At 42.7% G+C, this 21485-nt stretch overlaps 1 protein-coding gene across 2 annotated transcripts; it reads left to right on the top strand.

Moving 5' to 3' along the window:
• Nucleotides 1–1789: 1789 nt before the first annotated feature.
• LOC129823026 (myelin-associated glycoprotein-like) lies at nucleotides 1790–16100 on the top strand. Of its 2 annotated transcripts, none has more exons than XM_055881689.1 (7): nucleotides 1790–2025; nucleotides 4622–5008; nucleotides 5137–5442; nucleotides 5579–5845; nucleotides 15018–15111; nucleotides 15218–15278; nucleotides 15439–16100. In XM_055881689.1, exons 1-7 carry the CDS (start codon nucleotides 1977–1979, stop codon nucleotides 15496–15498), a joined length of 1224 nt encoding a protein of 407 aa, XP_055737664.1. In that variant the 5' UTR covers nucleotides 1790–1976; the 3' UTR covers nucleotides 15499–16100. The 2 variants fall into 2 exon arrangements, with proteins under 2 accessions (XP_055737664.1, XP_055737663.1); XM_055881688.1 differs by lacking the exons at nucleotides 15018–15111; nucleotides 15218–15278; nucleotides 15439–16100 and adding exons at nucleotides 6075–6168; nucleotides 6270–6327; nucleotides 6704–9274.
• Nucleotides 16101–21485: the final 5385 nt, after the last annotated feature.

The following is a 21485-nucleotide window of genomic DNA, read 5'->3' as shown; positions in this document are numbered from 1 at the left end:
TGTTTATTATCTATTCATGGTCACTACACCCCTACATCCATGTACAAATTACCTCGACTAACCTGTACCCCGCACATTGACTCTGTACCGGTACTCCATGTATATAGCCTTGTTATTGCACATTTTTTGTTTCTTTTTATAATGTTTTACCTTAGTTAATTTAGTAAACATTTTCTTAACTATTTCTTGAGTTGCACTGTTGGTTAAGGGCTTGTCAGTAAGCATTTCACAGTTAAGGTCTACACTTGTTCTATTCAACGTTTATGAGTTATCTCGATTTAAAAAAAACATCACACACACATTCCCATTGAAGCCTGGGAGACCACCTGTTGGGGGAGGTCGGCTCCCACCTGCTGGGTAAAGTATGCCCTCAGCTCCTGGGTCTCCTTCTCCCAGAAGGCCTTCAGGAAGGTTGAGGGTTTTGTCTAGAAGGGATACAGCTTTTGTCAAAATTGAGTTTTCTAGCAAGTTTGGGAGACTTTTTGCAGCAGTTTAGGAGAATTAACATAGCAGGTTATGAAAATGAAATGAAAGTACGAAAAAGGGTTAGGATTAGCTAAAAAACTGTAATAATTATACTTTTAACATCGTTTTGACAAAATCCCATCTAGACTTGACCACCGAAGAGGGCACCCATGTCCTCCTTGCCCCCCAGGACCTGCAGGTTGCTGGCTCCCTCCTGTGTCACCCGCGATATTCTTTTCACGCCACTTCAATAAGAAGCGATTTAGGAAGCAGGTTAGCAGCAGGGTCGGATTACTGAACGGCCCCAGATAGCATATGATAGCAAAATGTGTAGAACTACATGAAAATTAGCTTTAAAACTGCAACCTTTTATATCAGCCTCATGGCAAAATGTGAACACAAGCATGAGGTGCTATAAAACAGCAAAAATATAAAAAATAATTATCTCTGCACCATGGCAGAACGTTTTGAAATCCAGGAAAGTAAACTCAGGTTCCCAACTGCAGTCATCCAACCCTGGTTAGGAGAGCATTTTCCCTAAACCTAACTATTTTACCTGACCTTAACCTCAGGCTCTTAACATGCTATGATAATTCTCCTAACCTGCTGCATAAAGTCTCATAAACTGCTACAAAAAAGTCAATTCTGTATCCAAGTGGAGTGAAAAGAGTGTCTCTGTGGCTTCCAGCCCACCAGGCTCTTCTTGGCAAATAGACTTCAAAGAGGAAGTTGGCGTAGGAGAAGTTGAGTGGTGTGTCAGAATCAGTCAGATACAATTACAGTTACTCTGTTTCATACCAAGTCTGTTTTTCATGTTGAAACATAATGTGACAACCATATGTTTTGTATCAAACTCAAATTTAACAAACTTAACTCTTGAATAAATGAATAGTGGATTTTGGTTCATGATTTAACTATATGTTTAAATCTCACACACATTCCCATTCAGGCTGGGAGATAGAGGAGAGGGAGATGGTTATAATGCAGAAAGTTTCATTTGTTTAATTTAACAATGTGTCGGGGGCGGACTTAGCGATTTGGGGGCCCGTTTCAAAATGCTGCTGACCTGTCCTACCCCGAGAAAGGGACATTAAATACTGAAGTATTGTTTGAACATAATTTCGCACACACTTATTAGGAAGTACGTCACTGATGAGATGTGAGATATGCCACATGAATTTCATCACTTTAGTTTGTAAGACCTCACTATGTGTGTGACAGTCTCTCCTGTAGACAGTTTACGTTTCCGTCTAAGGCAAGTATCGACTTCTTCAATATATTTTCTCTTAATTTGAAAGTTCAAAATAATTTAAAGGAAATTAATTATGAGTAATGAGATTCAAAATGTTCTAAAGTACTGCTGTTTGTTCATGTATTATCTTCACAACTGAAGGACATAGTGTATTTGATATGGAGATGGTTCAATGCAATGGGTTGTGTGAGTTAAGCTACTCTACCAGTAAGTGTATGTTTGTACTGTTTCAGGTGATCAGTAGTGTGTGAGTTCTCACATGGCTTGTCCTGAGAACATGTTTTTTCTCATTGTCCTCTTTATGTCAGGTGAGTCTTCCACACAACAACAACTAGTTATGAATCAGACATAAAGGAATAACCACAAGTCATTATATTTTATGGGATGTGCTGTATAACTGTGTAGAAAAGTGTACAGTTAATTCCTGATTAGTGTATTTTAATAGTCTGGATTCAAACAGTCTTGTGAAAAAGTATCTCTGATATTTTTGATACTGAATGTTATCAGATATTCAATCAAAAGCTGATATTATATCAATGGAACCTGAGTGAACAAATAACACAACAATTACATACTTATTTCATTTATTACTTAAACAAAGTTATGCAACACCCACATGTTCATTGAAATAAGTCTATATTATTATTATTAAAAGTAGAGACTGTACCGTTGATGTGTATAAACCCTGGATCGCTGATGCTATGTAACGGCCAATGAGAGACTTTAAATCCACCGGTCTCTATATATGGTACTCCCCAGAAGAAGCAGTCCTCCATAAGAATTAATGGAATTCTACAGTATTTCAATAAAATATTTCAAGGACAAAATGACATGTATGTAAGTATTATGTTGTAGACGGGACAGTAAAGTTAGTACTCTATAAATACAATACTTTAATATCTTTACATGTTTATTTTTTATTTGTTATGTTCAGGTCACATAAAAAGCATGAGCTGGAGCACACTCAGAGAAAAGGACTTATTGTAGAGGTGCTGACTAACGGTGAATACACTGTAAGCTATAAAAACAAAGAGAGTTGCACACTCTATATATAGAAACTCCCAGTCATTTATTGGCTAAAACACCAACGTTTCAGCATCACGGTGCCTTCTTCAGGGCAAAGTCATGAATCCTTGAACCAGGTTATGTAGACATACAGTGAAATTAGTGCAACTAATGACAATAGTGAGGGGTGTGTCATAATTACGAGTTTAATTTGAATGAATTGAGTGAAACTGTTAATAGACAATAGTTTACAGCATATTGAATGTATTAGGCTATTGTTATCATTAACATTAGCATACGATTAGCATCAACATACATTAGAGTTTAATTTAATTTCACATATATTTCTTGTTTCCAATTTCATAAAATGGTGTTACAAGTAATCAATTGGTTCATCCATAATAAGAATCATGAACAGTGAGAAGATATTGGCTGTACGCTGATAAGCTGTAGAAAGAATATATTCATTTATAAGACTTCTTCATAAAACAGTAATTGTTCATAAGAAGGGCCTGAGATCAACGTCAATATTCTGACCACTAGGGGTCAATGTTTTTCAATAGGAAATCCAGTAGTCCTCCCTCTGTAGTAGTAGGACGTTACCTCCTCTCCTTGGTAGAGCAACATGCTCAATACCTGTGTATTTGAGGGAGGAGATGGGATCAACCTGTGTTGCTTCAACAAAGTGATATGCTACTGGATAGTCAGTGTTCTTACACCTGATTGAGCTGCTATTGGATAGTCAGTGTTCTTACACCTGATTGAGCTGCGGTGTTCAGCTCTACATTGTTTTAATTGTCTTTTAGTTTGTGGCTTTTCCACATGAACAAGTGATGAGATAGATTACTCCCTTTATCTTGCAAGAGATGATACCCCTAACAGGGATTTTCCCACCTGTATGAGGGTATCTGAAGAAGGATGTTTTTGTAGTGCTATTGCACTGTGCGCTAGAGCCACATTTGTAGTTCCCATTTGGAATGGGTGTCATAGTGTCTGAGTGGGCTCAGGGGGCAGGTTAGATCTCACTAAGCTATCCGCAATATTGCGACCACACTTTTAGACCACCAGTGGGGGTTCCTTGAAGAGGTGTGCAATTTTGTCTGATTGCAGAATATGCCAGTGCTTCTTCAGGATTGCTTTCATTTTCTCTGAACACTTGGTGTACTTAGTGCAAAAGACTTGTTTAATCCTTTATAACTGGGTATATGGTAGACCATTCCTGAGGGGAAGGGGATGCATACTCTCCCCACGTAGCAGGGTATTGAGGTCTGTTGGCTGTGTGTACAAGTCTGTATGTAAAACATCATTCTCTTTGATGATCCATAAGTCCAGGTAGCTTAATTTTCTCTCATCAGTCTGCATGGTGAATTTGAGATATTCAGAGCTCTCGTTTAGCAGAGTTTGGAATTAATTTAGTTCCTGCTGACTTCCTTCCCAGAGCACAAAACATCATCAATGTATCTCTTCCATGAGATGATTTTAGAGAGTAGGAGGTGTGTCTCTGTTGTGTAAATGAGTGCTTCCTCAAATTGTTCCACATACAGGTTCACATAGTTGGGGTCAAAGGGGGAGCCCATGGCTACACCCCGAATTTGAATGAAAAACTGACTCAAAGATGAAGGAGTTATTGGATAATACCAGTTCAGTGAGTTACAAGATGCAATCATTGGCTGGAGAAAGGGTAGGGTCTCTATGTTGAAGGAGTGTTGCAGTTTTACAAATGAATGTAGACAATACTAAATGCATTTCTATAGCTTTTACAATGGAGGAGGAGTAACAAGATGGCTGTGCAGTTGCCTCCAAACAGCGGCCCATGTCAGTCATCTAGGGTTAATACATATCATTGGACTGAACTGAAAATATGTCAGAACCTCCCTGATGTTGTCTTTCATGTTGCAGGTGTTTTGGCCTGTTTTGGCCAACGACATTTGATCACCACAATGCCAGATAGACTGGATGTACTGACTGGCTCCTGTGTGCAAATCCCTTGTTCATTTGATATTCCTGAACAACATAAGGATAAATTAAACAGCACAATATTAACCTCTGGAGTGTGGATTAAAGAAAACCCATACTTTGGTGGGCGTCCGGACAGTGTGATATTTAACAGTAGTGAGACGGTCAACAGATATGAAGGGAAGATAACTGGAAACATGTCCCAGAAGAACTGCACCACAGTCTTCTTCAACGTAACCACCAATTACACTAATAGATACTTCTTCAGGATTGAGAGTCAACCATTCCTTGCAACAGATACTGAAAAGTCTGTTAAAATAGTTGTCTGGGGTAAGAGACAATTGAACTGTTTACCAACTATTTTTCTCAGTTTAGATTCCTTTCATTAAAGATAAGAGTAGAACAAGTGGATAATTTAACTATTAGTGTAAAATATATTTATCTACAATGTATTACAGATTTGCCTTCCAGTCCCATCCTTACTGTCTCAGGTGAGGTGAAGGAAGGGATCCCTGTCAGTTTGAACTGCTCTGCTGTCACTTCCTGTCCCGAACACCCCCCTGAGCTGACATGGACTCTCCCTACACAGTTTACACATGAGAACCAACTGCAGGAGAATCCAGACCAAACCAAATCAGTTCTCTCCACGGTGACCTTCACTCCGTCATACCTTCATCATGAGAAGAACATCACTTGTACTGCAGTCTACCCAGTAGGGACAAGCAACAAGACAGCTGAACATAACATGATGCTTAATGTTTCATGTAAGATTTAGTCACCGGTTCCTGTAGAATAGATCATTCTATCATGTTTTCACTGATGATTTTAATAGAGTGGTTTTGATGAGACTATTCAATATACCATATCCAGATACATTCTAAATGAACCCCTCTCCCTCAGTCTCTCCTAAGAACACCTCGGCCTCCATCAGTCCAGCTGATCCAGTATTAGTGGGCAGCTGTGTTAATCTGACCTGCAGCAGTACAGCCAACCCTCCTGTGACAAACTTCACCTGGTTCAAGATCAGTGGAGATAAACCAACACAGGTAGCATCTGGACTGAGTTACTCCCTCAATGTGACTGTTGGTGATGGAGGACTGTACTACTGTGAAGCAAGAAATAGTCACGGCTGTGGGAAGTCAAAGGAAGTGCAGCTGGCTATTAAAGGTAAAACGGGAACGTAGGGCACAATCATATGTTAGATATACACTATATATTCAAAAGTATGTGGACACCCCTTCAAATGCGTGGATTCAGCTATTTAATGACATTGACATTAATGCCCATGATTTTGGAATGAGATGTTCGATGAGCAGGTGACCACATACTTTTGGTCGTGTAGTGTACATTGCTGATCTTTATGTGAGAAATGACCTAATATGTGCTGCATTTTCAGGGCAAGAAGAGACTGTTACCACAATGGTTTTTGGGATTGCAGCAGGAACTTTGGGGGTCCTGTTGCTTATCAGCCTGATCAGTGTTATTGGATGGTAAAAACATCAATACAAAACCATTATTTCTGCTGTGTTTGTGCTTTTGCATATGAAAACCCTCACAGTGCATTCAGAAGGCCTTTCTAAATGTCTTCCAGGAGGAGAAACTCTAGGCTCCACGATGGACTTGAAAGGACAGACAATACACAGGGACAGGTGGGAATAAGGCTCAACTTTCAAAACCATCTATAAAGTGTATCTAAGGAATAATAGAATTAATGCTGAAACTATCCAAAGCCATGAGGTTAACATCATTTTAGAGCAAGTTTAGGGGAGATGACCACACCGATAGCAATGCCACATCCTGTAAGAACATGGAATGATAACAGAATATCTGTTGGACTTTGACAGTGTTTTCTTTAGATTGGAGCTCATTTGTTGACAAAATGTACCTCTTTACACCTGTCAGTTGAATTTACATTTTCATTGACATCCACTCAGTATGTGTTGTGTAACCTGCTGACCTTAGAGTTTTACACATGACTGAGCTTAGAGCTTTACACCTGTTCCTCTCTCTGTGTTCTCTCCACAGAACTCCCCGGTTGGGACAGTGTGTGCTAACCAGGCCACAGCTGGAGAGGAACCAGAGGAACCTGCAGAAGACCAGCCTGAAGAGATCCACTACGGTGACATAGACTTCTCCAAACTACGGCCCAAAGAGACCCCAGCTGCAGCCCAGGACAGGGTCCAGGGACAGGAGAGTGAGTACGCTGAAGTCAACGTGACCGGGAGAGGGGCCCAGGAACCACCTCTTAACAACCTAGATGGACTTTATGCACAAGTGAATAAAAGAGGTGCATGTTAATTTTCCAATGGGTATTAAGTGTTTTTATGTACAGTATTGTCATTGTGTATCTGTTTTCTATTGGTACTTTTGTTACATTTATAATTATGTGTTCTTTGATTATCTGCGTATTTGTAGAATTTGCTGGGATGAAAAGTGTTTAACTGTTACTTAAGTGTTGATATGATGATGTAGGCTACTCTTTATTTCGGACCATTTATTTTGAGTGTTGAGTTCACAGAGCATCTGTTTAATGGGTTCCAGTATTGAGGAACTGCTGAGTTCAACTAGCTTACTGAAGGCAGTTTAAGACCATATAAAGTGAATGATGACTGAGGAGAGAAGACACTGTTAGTTGGAGAGACAGTGGTCTGATACAAGACAGGAAGTTGGTGCAGGAAGTCTACATGATGACAGAATGGTGTTAACATCTACTAGTCACTGTTTATCTTAATATTTTGTGCAGTTACCAGAATAACAATATAATCTATTTTCAGTTTATACAGTTGAAGTCGGAAGTTTACATACACTTAGGTTGGAGTCATTGAAACAAATTTTTCAATCACTCCACAAATTTCGTGTTAACAAACTATAGTTTTTGGTAAGTCGGTCAGGACATCTACTTTGTGCATGACACAAGTAATTTTTCTAACAATTGTTTACAGACAGATTATTTCACTGTATCACAATTCCAGTGGGTCAGACGTTTACATACACTAAGTTGACTGTGCCTTTAAACAGCTTGGAAAAACCCAGAAAATTATTTAATGGCTTTGGGAGCTTCTGATTAACATCATTTGAGTCAATTGGAGGTGTACCTGTGGATGTATTTCAAGGCGTACCTTCAAACTCAGTGCCTCTTTGCTTGACATTATGGGGAAATCAAAAGAAATCAGCCAAGACCTCAGAAAAAACATTGTAGACCTCCACAAGTCTGGTTCAATTTCCAAATGCCTGAAGGTACCACGTTCATCTGAACAAACAATTGTACGCAAGTATAAACACCTTGGGACCACTCAGCCGTCATTCCGCTCAGGAAGGGAGCGCGTTCTGTCTCTTAGAGATGAACGTACTTTGGTGAGAAAAGTGCAAATCAATACCAGAACCACAGCAAAGGATCTTGTGAAGATACTGTACAAAAGTATCTATATCCACAGTAAAACGAGTCCTATATCGACATAACCTGAAAGGTCACTCAGCAAGGAAGAAGCCAACACTCCAAAAACCGCCATAAAAAAGCCAGACTATGGTTTGCAACTGCACATGGGGACAAAGATTGTACTTTTTGGAGAAATGTCCTCTGGTCTAATGAAACAAAAATAGAACTGTTTGGCCATAATGACCATCGTTACGTTTGGAGGAAAAAGGGGAAGGCTTGCAAACCGAAGAACACTATTCCAACCGTGAAGCACGGGGGTGGCAGCATCATGTTGTGGAGGTGCTTTGCTGCAGGAGGGACTGGTGCACTTCACAAAATAGATGGCATCATGAGGGAGGAAAATTATGTGGATATATTGAAGCAACATCTCAAGACATCAGTCAGTAAGTTAAAACTTGCTCGCAAATGGGTCTTCCAAATGGACAATGACCCCAAGCATACGTCCAAAGTTGTGGCAAAATGGACAACAAAGTAAAGGTATTGGAGTGGCCATCACAAAGCCCTGACCTCAATCCTACAGAAAATTTGTGGGCAGAACTGAAAAAGCGTGTGCGAGCAAGGAGGCCTACAAACCTGACTCAGTTACACCAGCTCTGTCAGAAGGAATGGGCCAAAATTCACCCAATTTATTGTGGGAAGCGTGTGGAAGGCTCCCCGAAACGTTTGACCCAAGTTATACAATTTAAAGGCAATGCTAACAAATACTAATTGAGTGTATGTAAACTTCTGACTCACTTTGAATGTGAAGAAAGAAATTAAAGCTGAAATAAATCATTCTCTCTACTATTATTCTGACATTTCACATTCTTAAAATAAAGTGGTGAGCCTAACTTGCCCAAGACAGGGAATTTTTACTTGGCTTAAATGTCAGGAATTGTGAAAAACTGAGTTTAAATGTATTTGGCTCAGCTGTATGTAAACTTCCATCTTCAGCTGTATCTATTTAGAATTTATCTTGTCAGTTTTTATGTTGAGTGTTAAATCAACAAAACAATTGAGGCTGAATATAAGGTTGTTTATTAATTGCACTGTAATAAAAACCTTTAAATGAAATTTCCATTACATCTTTTGGACTTATTGGTCCAACATTTTACATACCTCATTAAGATGGATTATATTGAGATTTTGTGTCACTGGTCGACACACAATGTGGAATTATGTTTTTAGACATAAAATTGAAAAGCTGAATTGTCTCAAGTCAATATGTATTCAACATCTTTTCTATGGCAAGCCTAAATATGTTCAGGAGTAAAGATTTGCTTAACTAGTCACATGAGTGGCATGGATTCACTCTGTGTGCAATACCAGTGTTTAACATGATTTTTGAACGACTACCTCATCTCTGTACCCCACACATACAATTATCTGTAAGGTCCCTCAGTCAAGCAGCGAATTTCAAACAGATACAACCACAAAGACTGGGAGCTTTTCCAATGACTCACAAAGAAGAAAACCTGTTGGTAGATGGGTAAAAATAACATACTGTCACGTTCCTGACCTGTTTTCCATTGTTTTTGTATGTGTTGAGTTGGTCAGGGAGTAAGTTGGGGTGGGCATTCTATGTTATGTGTTTCTATGTTGGGTGAAATGTGTTGCCTGATATGGTTCTCAATTAGAGGCAGGTGTTTGACGTTTCATCTGATTGAGAACCATATTAAGGTAGGCTGTTCTCACTGTTTGTTTGTGGGTGATTGTCTTCCGTGTTTGTGTTCGTCACCACACGGGACTGTTTCGTTCGTGCAATTCGTTGTTCCTGTTCGCGCCTTCTTCGTGTTATGTAAGTTCTCATGTTCAGGTCTGTTTAACGTCGTTTGTTGTTTTGTAATTTGTTCAAGTGTATTTTCGTCCTTGTTATTATTATTAAAATCATCATGTCTACATACCTCGCTGCATGTTGGTCCGATCCATGCTCCTCCTCGTCTGAGGAGGAGAATGACGTCGACAGCCGTTACACATACATTTGACATTGAATATCCCTTTGAGCATGGTGAAGTTATTAATTACACTTTGGATGGTTTATAAATACACTCAGTCCCTACAAAGATACAGACATCCTTCCTAACTCAGTCGCTGGAGAGGAAAGCAAACGCTCAGGGATTTCACCCACAGGAGTTTGTTGGCACCTTAATTGGGGAGAACGGGCTCGTGGTAATTAAACACATGTTTTCCATGTGTTTTATTCCATTCCATTTGCTCCGTTCCAGACATTATTATGAGTTGTCTTCCACTTAGCAGCCTCCACTGATTTCACCATAATGACAATGGTGACTTTAAAACAGTTACATAGTTTAATGGCTGTGATAGGAGAAACTGAGGATAGATCAACAACATTGTAGGTACCCCACAATACTAACCTAAATGACAGAGTGCAAAGAAGGAAACATATACAGAATAAAAATATTACAAAACATGCATTCTGTTTGCAAAAAGGCACTAAAGTAAAACTGCAAAACATTTGGCAAAGATATTCACTCTGTGTCCAACACAACATATCGTTGAGTACCACTCTAAATATTTTCAAGCATGGTGATTGCTGCAATTTGTTATGGGTATGCTTGTCATCAAGTGTTTTAGGATGAAAATAAATGGAATAGAGCTAAGCACAGGCAAACTCTAGAGAAAAACCTGGTACAGTCTGATTTTCAAAAGACACTGGGATGCAAATTCACTTTTCAGCAGGACAATAACCTAAAACAAAAAGCCAGAGTTGCTTACTATGACAATATTGAATGTTCCTAAGTGTCCAAGTTACAGTTTTGATCGGCTTGAAAATCTATGGCAAGACTTGAAAATGGCTGTCTAGCAATGACCAACAACCAATTTGATAGAGCTTGAAGAATTTTGAAAAGAATAATGTGCAAATATTGTACATTCCGGGTGTTCTAAGCTCTTCTAGACTTACCCAGAAAAACTGATTCTAATGTAACAATTTCACTTCTGTCTCTCTCCTCGCCCCTACCTGGGCTTGAACCAAGGACCCTCTGCACACATCAACAACTGCCTCCCACGAAGCATCGTTTGTCACGCCCTGGCCTTATTATTCTTTGTTTTCTTTATTATTTTAGTTAGGTCAGGGTGTGACATGGGGAATGTTTATGTTTTGTTGGTTTTGGGTGTTTATTTGGTAAAGGGGTTATGGGGTGTAGTATATGGTTTTGTGTTGAGTGTAGATGTCTAGCGTTGTCTATGTTGGTTAGTTATCTAGGAGAGTCTATGGTTACCTGAATGAGTTCCCAATTAGAGACAGCTGATTTCGGTTGTCTCTGATTGGGAGCCTTATTTAGGGTAGCCATAGGCTCTCATTGGTTGTGGGTAATTGTCTATGTAGAACGTTTGTAGCCTGTATGTATGTGCACAACGTTTGTAGCTTCACGGTCGTTTTGTTGTTTTGTTAAAGTGTTTTTGTGTCGTGTTCATCTTCGTGTTGTTAAATAAAAGAAGATGGCTTATTTTCCAACTGCTGCATTTTGGTCCGTCAATCCGCCACACGATCGTGACAGAATTACCCACCATAGGACCAAGCGGCATGGAAGGCGGCAACAGGACCTACCTACACAGGATCTCTGGAGATGGGAGGACGAATTGGAAGGAAAGGGACCTTGGGATCAACCTGGAGAATATCGCCTCTCTCGTGAAGAGCTGGAGGCAGCGAAAGCCGAGAGGAGGCGATATGAGGAGGCAGCACGGAGAGAAGGCTGGAAACCCGTGAGTACAACCCAAAAATTTCTTGGGGGGGGCCTTAAAGGGAGTGTGGCGAAGTCAGGTAGGAGACCTGCGCCTACTCCTTGTACTTACCGTGGAGAGCGAGAGTACGGGCAGACACCGTGTTACGCAGTAGAGCGCACGGTGTCTCCTGTACGCGTGCATAGCCCGGTTCGGTACATTTCAGCTCCACGTATCGGCCGGGCTAGACTGAGCGTTGAGCCGTATGTCATGAAGCCGGCCCAACGCATCTGGTCACCAGTGCGTCTCCTCGGGCCGGCGTACATGGCACCAGCCTTACGCATGGTGTCCCCGGTTCGCCTACATAGGCCGGTGCGGGTCATTCCACCTCCCCGCACTGGTCAGGCGACGGGGAGCATAAAACCAGGTAAGGTTGGGCAGGCTCGGCGTTCAAGGGAGCCAGTACGCCTGCACGGTCCGGTATTTCCGGCGCCACCTCCCCGCCCCAACCCAGTACCACCAGTGCCTCCTCCACGCACTAGCTATATGGTGCGTGTCTCCAGCCCTTTACCACCAGTGCCTAAACCACGCACTAAGCCTCCTGTGTGTCCCCAGAGTCTTGTGCGTCCTGTTGCTGCTCCCCGCACTAGCCCTGAGATGCGTGTCCCCAGCCCGGTACCACCAGTCCCGGCACCACGCACCAGGCCTACAGTGCGCCTCAGCCGGCAGGAGTCTGCCGTCTGCACAGCGATGCCTGAGCCATCCGTCTGCCCAGCGCCATCTGAGCCATCCGTCTGCCCAGCGCCATCTGAGCCATCCGTCTGCCCAGCGCCATCTGAGCCATCCGTCTGCCCAGCGCCATCTGAGCCATCCGTCTGCCCAGCGCCATCTGAGCCATCCGTCTGCCCAGCGCCATCTGAGCCATCCGTCTGCCCAGCGCCATCTGAGCCATCCGTCTGCCCAGCGCCATCTGAGCCATCCGTCTGCCCAGCGCCATCTGAGCCATCCGTCTGCCCAGCGCCATCTGAGCCATCCGTCTGCCCAGCGCCATCTGAGCCATCCGTCTGCCCAGCGCCATCTGAGCCATCCGTCTGCCCAGCGCCTGCAAAGCCGCCCGTCTGCCATGAGCCTGCAAAGCCGCCCGTCTGCCATGAGCCTGCAAAGCCGCCCGTCTGCCATGAGCCTGCAAAGCCGCCCGTCTGCCATGAGCCTGCAAAGCCGCCCGTCTGCCATGAGCCTGCAAAGCCGCCCGTCTGCCATGAGCCGCTAGAGCCGCCCGCCAGACAGGAGCCGCCAGAGCCGCCCGCCAGACAGGATCCGCCAGAGCCGCCCGCCAGACAGGATCCGCCAGAGCCGCCCGCCAGACAGGATCCGCCAGAGCCGCCCGCCAGACAGGATCCGCCAGAGCCGCCCGCCAGACAGGATCCGCCAGAGCCGCCCGCCAGACAGGATCCGCCAGAGCCGCCCGCCAGACAGGATCCGCCAGAGCCGCCCGCCAGACAGGATCCGCCAGAGCCGCCCGCCAGACAGGATCCGCCAGAGCCGCCCGCCAGACAGGATCCGCCAGAGCCGCCCGCCAGACAGGATCCGCCAGAGCCGCCCGCCAGACAGGATCCGCCAGAGCCGCCCGCCAGACAGGATCCGCCAGAGCCGCCCGCCAGACAGGATCCGCCAGAGCCGCCCGCCAGACAGGATCCGCCAGAGCCGCCCGCCAGCCATGAGCAGCCAGAGCCGCCCGCCAGCCATGAGCAGCCAGAGCCGCCCGCCAGCCATGAGCAGCCAGAGCCGCCCGCCAGCCATGAGCAGCCAGAGCCGCCCGCCAGCCATGAGCAGCCAGATCCGTCAGCCAGCCATGAGCAGCCAGATCCGTCAGCCAGCCATGAGCAGCCAGATCCGTCAGCCAGCCATGAGCAGCCAGATCCGTCAGCCAGCCATGAGCAGCCAGATCCGTCAGCCAGCCATGAGCAGCCAGATCCGTCAGCCAGCCATGGGCTGTCCCTCAGTCCGGAGCTGCAGTCCCTCAGTCCGGAGCTGCAGTCCCTCAGTCCGGAGCTGCAGTCCCTCAGTCCGGAGCTGCAGTCCCTCAGTCCGGAGCTGCAGTCCCTCAGTCCGGAGCTGCAGTCCCTCAGTCCGGAGCTGCAGTCCCTCAGTCCGGAGCTGCAGTCCCTCAGTCCGGAGCTGCAGTCCCTCAGTCCGGAGCTGCAGTCCCTCAGTCCGGAGCTGCAGTCCCTCACCCTGGTACTGCCCCTTAGTTCGGAGCTGCCCCTTAGTCCGGAACTGCCCCTTAATGCAGTGGGGTTAATGTGGAGGGGGGTCATTTGGAGGAAGCTAAGGAGGCGGTTAGGGACTGTGGTGACGTGGGGACCACGACCAGAGCCGGAGCCGCCACCGTGGATGGAAGCCCACCCAGACCCTCCCCTAGACTGTTTAATGGTGCGCCCGGAGTTCGCACCTTAAGGGGGGGGGTTATGTCACGCCCTGGCCTTAGTATTCTTTGTTTTCTTTATTATTTTAGTTAGGTCAGGGTGTGACATGGGGAATGTTTGTGTTTTGTTGGTTTTGGGTGATTCTATGGTAAAGGGGGTGTTGGGTGTAGTATATGGGTTTGTGTTGAGTACATGTGTCTAGCGTTGTCTATGTATGTTTAGTTGTCTAGGAGAGTCTATGGTTGCCTGAATGAGTTCCCAATTAGAGACAGCTGATTTCTGTTGTCTCTGATTGGGAGCCATATTTAGGGTAGCCATAGGCTTTCATTTGATGTGAGTAGTTGTCTATGTTAAACGTTTGTAGCCTGTGTGTGCACATCGTTTATTTAGCTTCACGATCGTTTATTGTTTTGGTTAGTTTGTAAGTGTGTTTGTTTCGTTTTGCCTTCTTCATCAATAATAGGAGATGGCTTATTTTCCTAATGCTGCGTTTTGGTCCGTCAATCCTCCACACGATCGTGACAGATAAGCTTTGTGATTTGCATATATTCAACAAAAATCTGCACTAAAACGTGGTTATATTAACAGTATTGCACTTTTCATGTAGCCTTATTTTGTCCAGCTAATAGCCTCACCACCAATGGAACAACCTTACGGAGGAAAAGTTCGAATCCTTTTGCTGGAGGATTATTTTGCTGCAACAATACTGGCTAAATTAAGATCTTACATCTACAGTATATTTGTAATGTTAGACAATGTGCAAAATGTTTCCTCTTTTAGGAACAGATGACCATAATATGTGTTTTATTTACAGGGCAAGAAGAGCCTGTTAACCCAAAGGTTTATGAGATTGTAGGAAAAACCTTGGGGTTCATTTTCCTTTTCAGCCTGATCGTATTCTTTGCATGGTAAAAATTTATTCCCATCCTCAATTTAAACATTTATCATGCTGTTTGTGCTTTTGTATATGAAAACACAAATGATGTCAAAATACCTTTTATTCTTGTCTTCCAGGAGGAGGAGAACATCTAGACTCCCCAGTGGGTTTGACATGACAGACCGTTCACAGGGACAGGTGGGAATGTTAGACTCAACTTTTAAAACCAATCTAGAATGTGTGTTTAAGGAAGAATTGAATGAATACTGTGTTGTGTAACCAACTGTAACTATGAAGTCATTATTCTTCTGAAGTGTCGGTCCTGACCACTGTTCCTTTCTCTGTGTTCTCTCCACAGAACTCCCCAGTTGGGACAGTGTGCTCTAACCAGGCCACGGTCGGTAGAGGGAACCAGTAAACACTACTTAACAACCTAGATGGGCTTCATGCACAAGTCAATAAGAGGTGCATTTTATGTATTTTGCCAATGGGTTTTAAATGTTTTTATCTACAGAATTGTCATTGGGTATTCGTTTTCTATTGATACCTTTGTTACATTTGTAATTGTGTGCTCTTTGAATATCTGAATATTTGTAGAATTTGCTGGGATGAAAAGTATTTAACTGTTACTATAGTGTTGATATGATGATGTAGGCTACTCTTTATTTTAGACCATTTATTTTTAGTGTTGAGTTTACAGAGGATCTGTTAAATGGTTTCCAGTATTGAGGAACTGCTGAGTTCAACTAGCTTACTGAAGGCAGTTTAAGACCATATAAAGTCAATGATGACTGGGGAGAGAAGACACAGTTAGTTGGAGAGACAGTGGTCTGATACAAGACAGGAAGTTGGTGCAGGAAGTCTACATGATGGCAGAATGGTGTTAAAATCCACTATTCACTGTTTCTCTGCATCTTTTGTGCAGTTCCCAGAATAACAATATTATATATTTTCAGTTTATATCTATTTAGAAGTTGTTGTGTCAGTTTTTATGTTGAATGTTAAATCAAAGAAACAATTGAGACTGAATATAAGGTTGTTTATTAATTGCCCTGTAATAAAAACCTTTACATTCAATTTCCATTAAATATTTTGGTCTTATTGGTCCAACATTTTACGTATTTCATTCAAATTGATTACATTTATATGTGTCACTGGCCTACACATAATACCCATTAATGTGGAATGATGTCTTGAATTAAAAAACAAATTAAAAGATGAAATATCTTGAGTCAATAAGTATTCAACCTCTTTCTTATGACAATCATGAATAATTTCAGGAGTATTAAGAAGTTGCATGGACTCACTGTGTGTGCAATACTACTGAATGACTACCTCATCTCTGTACCCCACACATACAATTACCTATAAGGTCCCTCAGTTGAGCAGTGTGTTTCAAACAGATTTAACCACAAAGACTGGGGAGGTTTTCCAATGCTTCGTAAAGAAGAGCACCTATTGGTAGATGGGTAAAACATTAATAGTTGAATATCCCTTTCAGGGAAGTTATTAATTACAATTTTTAATGGTGTATCAATACACCCAGTCACTATAGATAAAGTTGTCCTTCCTAACTCAGTTGCCGGAGAGGAAGGAAAATGCTCAGGGATCTCACCATGAGTCCACTGGTGATTTTATAACATTTACACAGTCTAATGGCTGTGATAGCAGAACACTTAGGACTGGTCAACAATTTTATAGTTACACCACAATAATAACCTAAGTGACAGACTGAAAAGAAGGAAACATGTACAGAATTAACATATTGTAACGGTGGTCCTCCTCCTCTTCAACCGAAAAGGAGGAGTAGTGATGGAACCAAGATGCAGCGGATTGTGAAGACATGATTTTAATGAACAAGACGGAAAAAACACGAAACAAAATACACTTGACTAATTAACAAAATAACTAAACGGAGTAGACAAACCTGGACAATACGAACTTACAATAAAACACGAGAACGCACGAACAGGGAAAATAGCCTACACATAAATATGACGATGAACAAAACAAACCGAACAGTCCCGTATGGTGCGACAAACACAGACACAGGAGACAACCACCCACAACGAACACTGTGAGACAACCTACCTAAATATGACTCTTAATTAGAGGAACACCAAACACCTGCCTCTAATTAAGAGCCATACCAGGCAACCCATAAACCAACATAGAAACAGAAAACATAGAATGCCCACCCAAACTCACGTCCTGACCAACTAACACATACAACAAACTAACAGAAATAGGTCAGGAACGTGACACATATTCCAAAACATGCATCCTGTTTGCAATAAGGCACTAAAGTAAAATTGCAAGAAATGTGTAAAAATAAATGTACTCTATGTCCTGAATACAAAGTGTTATGTTTGGGGCCAATCCATCACAACACATCACTGTGTACCACTCTTCATATTTTCAAGCATGGTGATGGCTGCACCATGTTATGGCCGTCTAGCAATGATCAACAACCATTTGACAGGGATTTAATCATTTTATAAAGAATAATAAAAAAAATATTGTACAATCCAGGAAAGCTCTTACAGACTTACCCAGAAAGACTCACAGATGTAATCACTGCCAAAAAGTGATTCTAATGTTTATTAGATAGTTCTGTATTTCATTTTCAAATCATCTGCAAACATTTCTAAAGACATATTTTCACTTTGTTATTAAGGGGTATTGTGTGTAGATGGGTGAGAAAATACATATATTTAATGCATTTTAATTTCAGGCTGTAACACAACAAAATGTTTATTAAGTCAAGGGGTATGAATACATTCTGAAGGCACTGAGTAAATGAATTGAGTTTCACCCCCTTTTGCCTTCAGAACAGCCTCAATTCATCGGGGCTGGACTCTACAAGGTGTCGAAAGTGTTCCCCGTTGGATGATGGCCCATGTTGACTCCAATGCTTCCCACACTTGTGTCAAGTTGACTGGATGTCCTTTGGGTGGTGGAACATTCTTGATACACATGGGAAACAGTGTTAAAAAACCCAGCAGTGTTGCAGTTCTTGTCACAAACCAGTGCGCCTGGCACCTACTGCCACACCTCGTTCAAAGGCACTTACATTTATTGTCTTGCCAAAACACCCTCTAAATGGTTCGCATACGCAATACACTTCTCAATTGTCTCAAGGCTTAAAAATTCTTATTTTACCTGTCTCTCCCCTTCATCTCCGCTGAAGTGGATTTAACAAGTGACATCAATAAGGGATCATAGCTTTCACTTGGATTCACATGGTCAATCTATGTCAAGGAAAGAGCAGTAAGATACAGTTGAACACTGACTCTGATCTATCACCTAATACCTACAGTACTCATAAATCCATTGACAGTGAGTGGTAGCCTGAACTGCATGCAGACACGTTGTTTATTTGAAATTTCATACATTTTACCCACATATAGGCAAAGCAGTTTCCACAACACTGCAATGAGCTTGTTAGTCCCTTTTTTGTCAGTCCCACCATATCCCCATCCCCACCATATTGAAGCATCAGCGTAGTGTTGTGTCCCATATTCAATGCTTTCTCTCTTCTCTCTCTGAATCATGGTCCTTCTGCCTCTCAATTCCTGACCCTGTCCTCCAGAGCCTTCAGCTCTCCCTCCACCTGTTAGGGGAAGTCGGCTCTCACCTGCCAGGTAAAGTACACCCTCAGCTCCTGGGTCTCCTTCTCCCAGAAGACCTTTGGCAGGTCGAAGAGGGTTTTATCTAGAAGGTATACAGCTTTTGTAAAAAATAACAAATAAAATCTAGCAAGTTTAGGAGAATTTATGCAGCAGGTAGGATAATTAATGTTGCAGGTTATGATAAATAGATTAAAGTACAGATAAGGGTTAGGATGAGATAAAATGCAAAAATAATTCAACTTTTGACGTAAATTTGACAAACGCTTTATCCCACCAAGACTTGACTGTCGAAGAGGGCGCCAATTTCCACCTTGCCGCTCAGGCCCTGCAGGTCGTTGGCTCTCTCCTGTGGTACCTGTGGACGTCACGTCAATAAGAAGTCATTTTGGTAGCAGGTTAGGAACGGCAGAATGGCCCCAGATAGCATATGATAGCAAAATGTGTTGAAAAGTAGGAAATTAGCTTTAACACTGCAACACTTTGTCTCAGCCTCATGGCAAAATGTGAACACAAGCATGATGAACTATAAAACACCTAAATAAATCTCTGCTTCATGGCAAAAAGGGTAGAATTTCAGGAAGTTAGCTTTAAAACTGACAAATTGTGTAGAATAGCATTGTAAAATTGCAAATGTTTCTCTCTGCACCATGGCAAATGTGTTGAAATTCAGGAAAGTACAGTGGCAAGAAAAAGTATGTGAACCCTTTGGAATTACATGGATTGGATGGTCATAAAATGTCACAGTCACAACAATAGACACACACAGTGTGCTTAAACTAACAACACTCAAATTATTATATTTTCCTTGTCTTTATTGAATACATCATTTAAAAATTCACAGTGGAGTCAGGAGTCAGCTAACCTGGAATCCAGTCAATGAGATTAAAGATGTTGGTTAGGGTTGCCCTGCCCTATACAAAACACTCTCAAAGTTTGAGTTTGCTATTCACAAGAAGCATTGTCTGATGTGAACCATGCCTTGAACAAAAAAGATCTCAGAAGACCTAAGATTAAGAATTGTTGACTTGCATAAATCTGGAAAGGGTTACAAAAGTATCTCTAAAAGCCTTGATTTTCATTAGTCCACGGTAAGACAAATTGTCTATAAATGGAGAAAGTTCAGCACTGTTGCTACTCTCCCTAGGACTGGCCATCCTGGAAAGATGACTGCAAGAGCACAGTGCAGAATGCTCAATGAGGTTAAGAAGAATCCTAGAGTGTCAGCTAAAGACACACAGCAATCTCTGGAACATGCTAACATCTCTGTTGACGAGTCTATGATACGTAAAACACTGAACAAAAATTGTGTTCATGGGAGGACACCACAGAAGAAGCCACTGCTCTCCAAAAAAAACCATTGCTGCACGTCTGAAGTTCACAAAAGAGCACCTGGATGTTTCACAGCGCTACTGGCAAAATATTCTGTGGACAGATTTAACTAAAGTTAAGATGTTTGGAAGGAACACACACCACTATGTGTGGAGAAAAAAAGGCACAGCACACAAACATCAAAACCTCATCCCAACTGTAAGGTTTGGTGGAGGGAGCATCATGGTTTGGGTCTGCTTTGCTTCCACAGTGCCTGGGCAGCTTGCTATCATCAATGGAAAAATGAATTCGCAAGTTTATCAAGACTTTTTGCAGCAGAATGTAAGGCTATCTGTCCGCCAATTGAAGGTCAACAGAAGTTGGGTGATGCAACAGGACAACAACCCAAAAACACAGAAGTAAAACAACAACAGAATTATTTCAACAGAAGAAAATACTCCTTCTGGAGTGACCCAGTCAGAGTCCTGACCTCAACCCGATTGCGATGCAGTGGCATGACCTCAAGAGAGCGGTTCACACCAGACATCACAAGAATATTGCTGAACTGAAACAGTTCAGTACTACAGAAAACGTTTGGTTGAGGTTATTGCTTCCAAAGGAGGGTAAACCAGTTATAAAATCCAAAGGTTCACAAACTTTTCCCACCCTGCACTGTGAATGTTTACTCGTGTTTTCAATAATAGACGTGAAAACGTCAGACTGTGTTTGTCTGTTGTTGTGACTTAGATGAAGATCAGATCAAATTGTATGACCAATTTAAGCAGAAGTCCAGGTAATTCCAAAGGGTTCACATACTTTTTCTTGCCACTGTAAGCTCAGGGTACCAAATGCTGTCTTCCAACTCTGGTTAGGAGAGCATTTTCCTTAACCATATCCCTTTAACAGTGTAACGGGTGTTGTTGTCGGATGAGGAATCGGACCAAAGCGCAGGGTGGTGAGTGTTCATGACTTTTATTGAAACTGAACACTTTAACAAAAAAATAACAAAGGGAATACACGAAACCGAAACAGTCCTGTCAGGTGAAGAAAACTAAACAGAAAACAACTACCCACAAAGCATCGGTGGGGAAAAGCTACCTAAGTATGGTTCCCAATTAGAGACAACGATAGACAGCTGTCCCTGATTGAGAACCATACCCGGCCAAAACATAGAAATGAAGAAACATAGAAAACAAAACATAGAATGCCCACCCAAATCACACCCTGACCAAACCAACTAGAAACATAAAAAGGCTCTCTAAGGTCAGGGCGTGACAGTACCCCTCCCCAAAGGTGCAGACTCCGGCCGCAAAAACTGAACCTATAAGCGAGGATCTGGGTGGGCATCTATCCGCGGTGGCGGCTCAGGTGCGGGACGCAGACCCCGCTCCACCTCTGGCTCACCCCACTTTGGTGGCACCTCTGGTGCGGGGACCCTCGTCGCCGACCCCGGACTGGGGACCCT

Source organism: Salvelinus fontinalis, chromosome 25 (genome assembly GCF_029448725.1).
Source record: "Salvelinus fontinalis isolate EN_2023a chromosome 25, ASM2944872v1, whole genome shotgun sequence".
NCBI classification, from domain to species: Eukaryota; Metazoa; Chordata; class Actinopteri; order Salmoniformes; family Salmonidae; genus Salvelinus; species Salvelinus fontinalis.
The sequence above is the reverse complement of the archived record's forward strand: the minus strand, read 5'-3'. Positions and strand labels throughout refer to the sequence as shown.

Bases quoted from the DNA above. Each gene is read 5' to 3' on its own strand.
- LOC129823026 (XM_055881688.1), top strand. From the start codon at position 1,977: ATGGCTTGTCCTGAGAACATGTTTTTTCTCATTGTCCTCTTTATGTCA. The intron at 5,009-5,136 runs GTAAGAGACAAT...AATGTATTACAG, and splicing joins TGTTAAAATAGTTGTCTGGG to ATTTGCCTTCCAGTCCCATC. The intron at 5,443-5,578 runs GTAAGATTTAGT...CCTCTCCCTCAG, and splicing joins CATGATGCTTAATGTTTCAT to TCTCTCCTAAGAACACCTCG.